The 740-nt window shown below is 38.8% G+C and overlaps 1 protein-coding gene across 1 annotated transcript in view; it reads right to left on the bottom strand.

The window, feature by feature from the left end:
* Positions 222-740, bottom strand: part of LOC109833619 — an 18,499-nt gene continuing 17,980 nt past the window's right edge. The window contains 1 exon segment of the mRNA XM_020401361.1: positions 222-740. This exon segment is cut by the window's right edge and continues 12 nt beyond it. Coding sequence (XP_020256950.1) covers positions 454-740 — 287 coding nt within the window. The 3' untranslated portion in view covers positions 222-453.

The raw sequence follows: 740 nt of genomic DNA, 5'->3' as shown, positions 1-740 counted from the left end.
TGATTCATTAATAACCTAGACAAAGAAAGTCCGTAAAATGAAAAATGAAAAATGAAAAAAAAAAAACCGCCAGCATGACTAAAGATAGGTAGAATCTCGCTGAGTATTAGCAAAATATTAATTCCAAAGCAGAAAACTCTATAGCAGAAGAAACTACCAAGATGCCCGTCAATGGAATAAAACCGTTACACAAGCCGCTTTTGTCACCAACAACAAATACATTTTAAACTGCAAAGCCAACAAGAATTCCATTATTATTCATAAATATAGAAGGAACCAATCAAAAAAATCCATGTTATTTACATCAGAGCCATCAGTTACACCAACCGAAATAATTAATCTACACTGATCCCTTCACAACCAAAGCCTTAATTAATTATACAGCTCAAAACTATCCTTTTCCCCCTTCTATCTAAAGCTACAATATGCTACTAAGTGAATAATATATTTTGCTCACATATTACCTCCTTTATTCAGCTGCTCCATGGGTGAGCTTGTTATGCTGCCCACTGACCCGTGAGTCTGTGAACTCAGTTGTGGACTAGCTGGTGCAGCTACTCCCGCATTTCCTACAACAGTATTATTCATTTGCTGTTGTAGAGCACCAGAGCTCAACTGAGGGCTCATTGCAGTCTGCTGACTCATTTGCTGCTGCTGCTGCGGCTGCTGCATTACTAATGATGGTGAGTTAACCTGAGACTGCTGCAACGGTGAGCTTATTTGTTGCTGCAATTGCTGCT

This window comes from Asparagus officinalis, chromosome 3, assembly GCF_001876935.1.
Source record: "Asparagus officinalis chromosome 3, Aspof.V1, whole genome shotgun sequence".
NCBI classification, from domain to species: domain Eukaryota; kingdom Viridiplantae; phylum Streptophyta; class Magnoliopsida; order Asparagales; family Asparagaceae; genus Asparagus; species Asparagus officinalis.
Note: the sequence above shows the minus strand (reverse complement) of the source record. Positions and strands in the feature narration are given on the sequence as shown.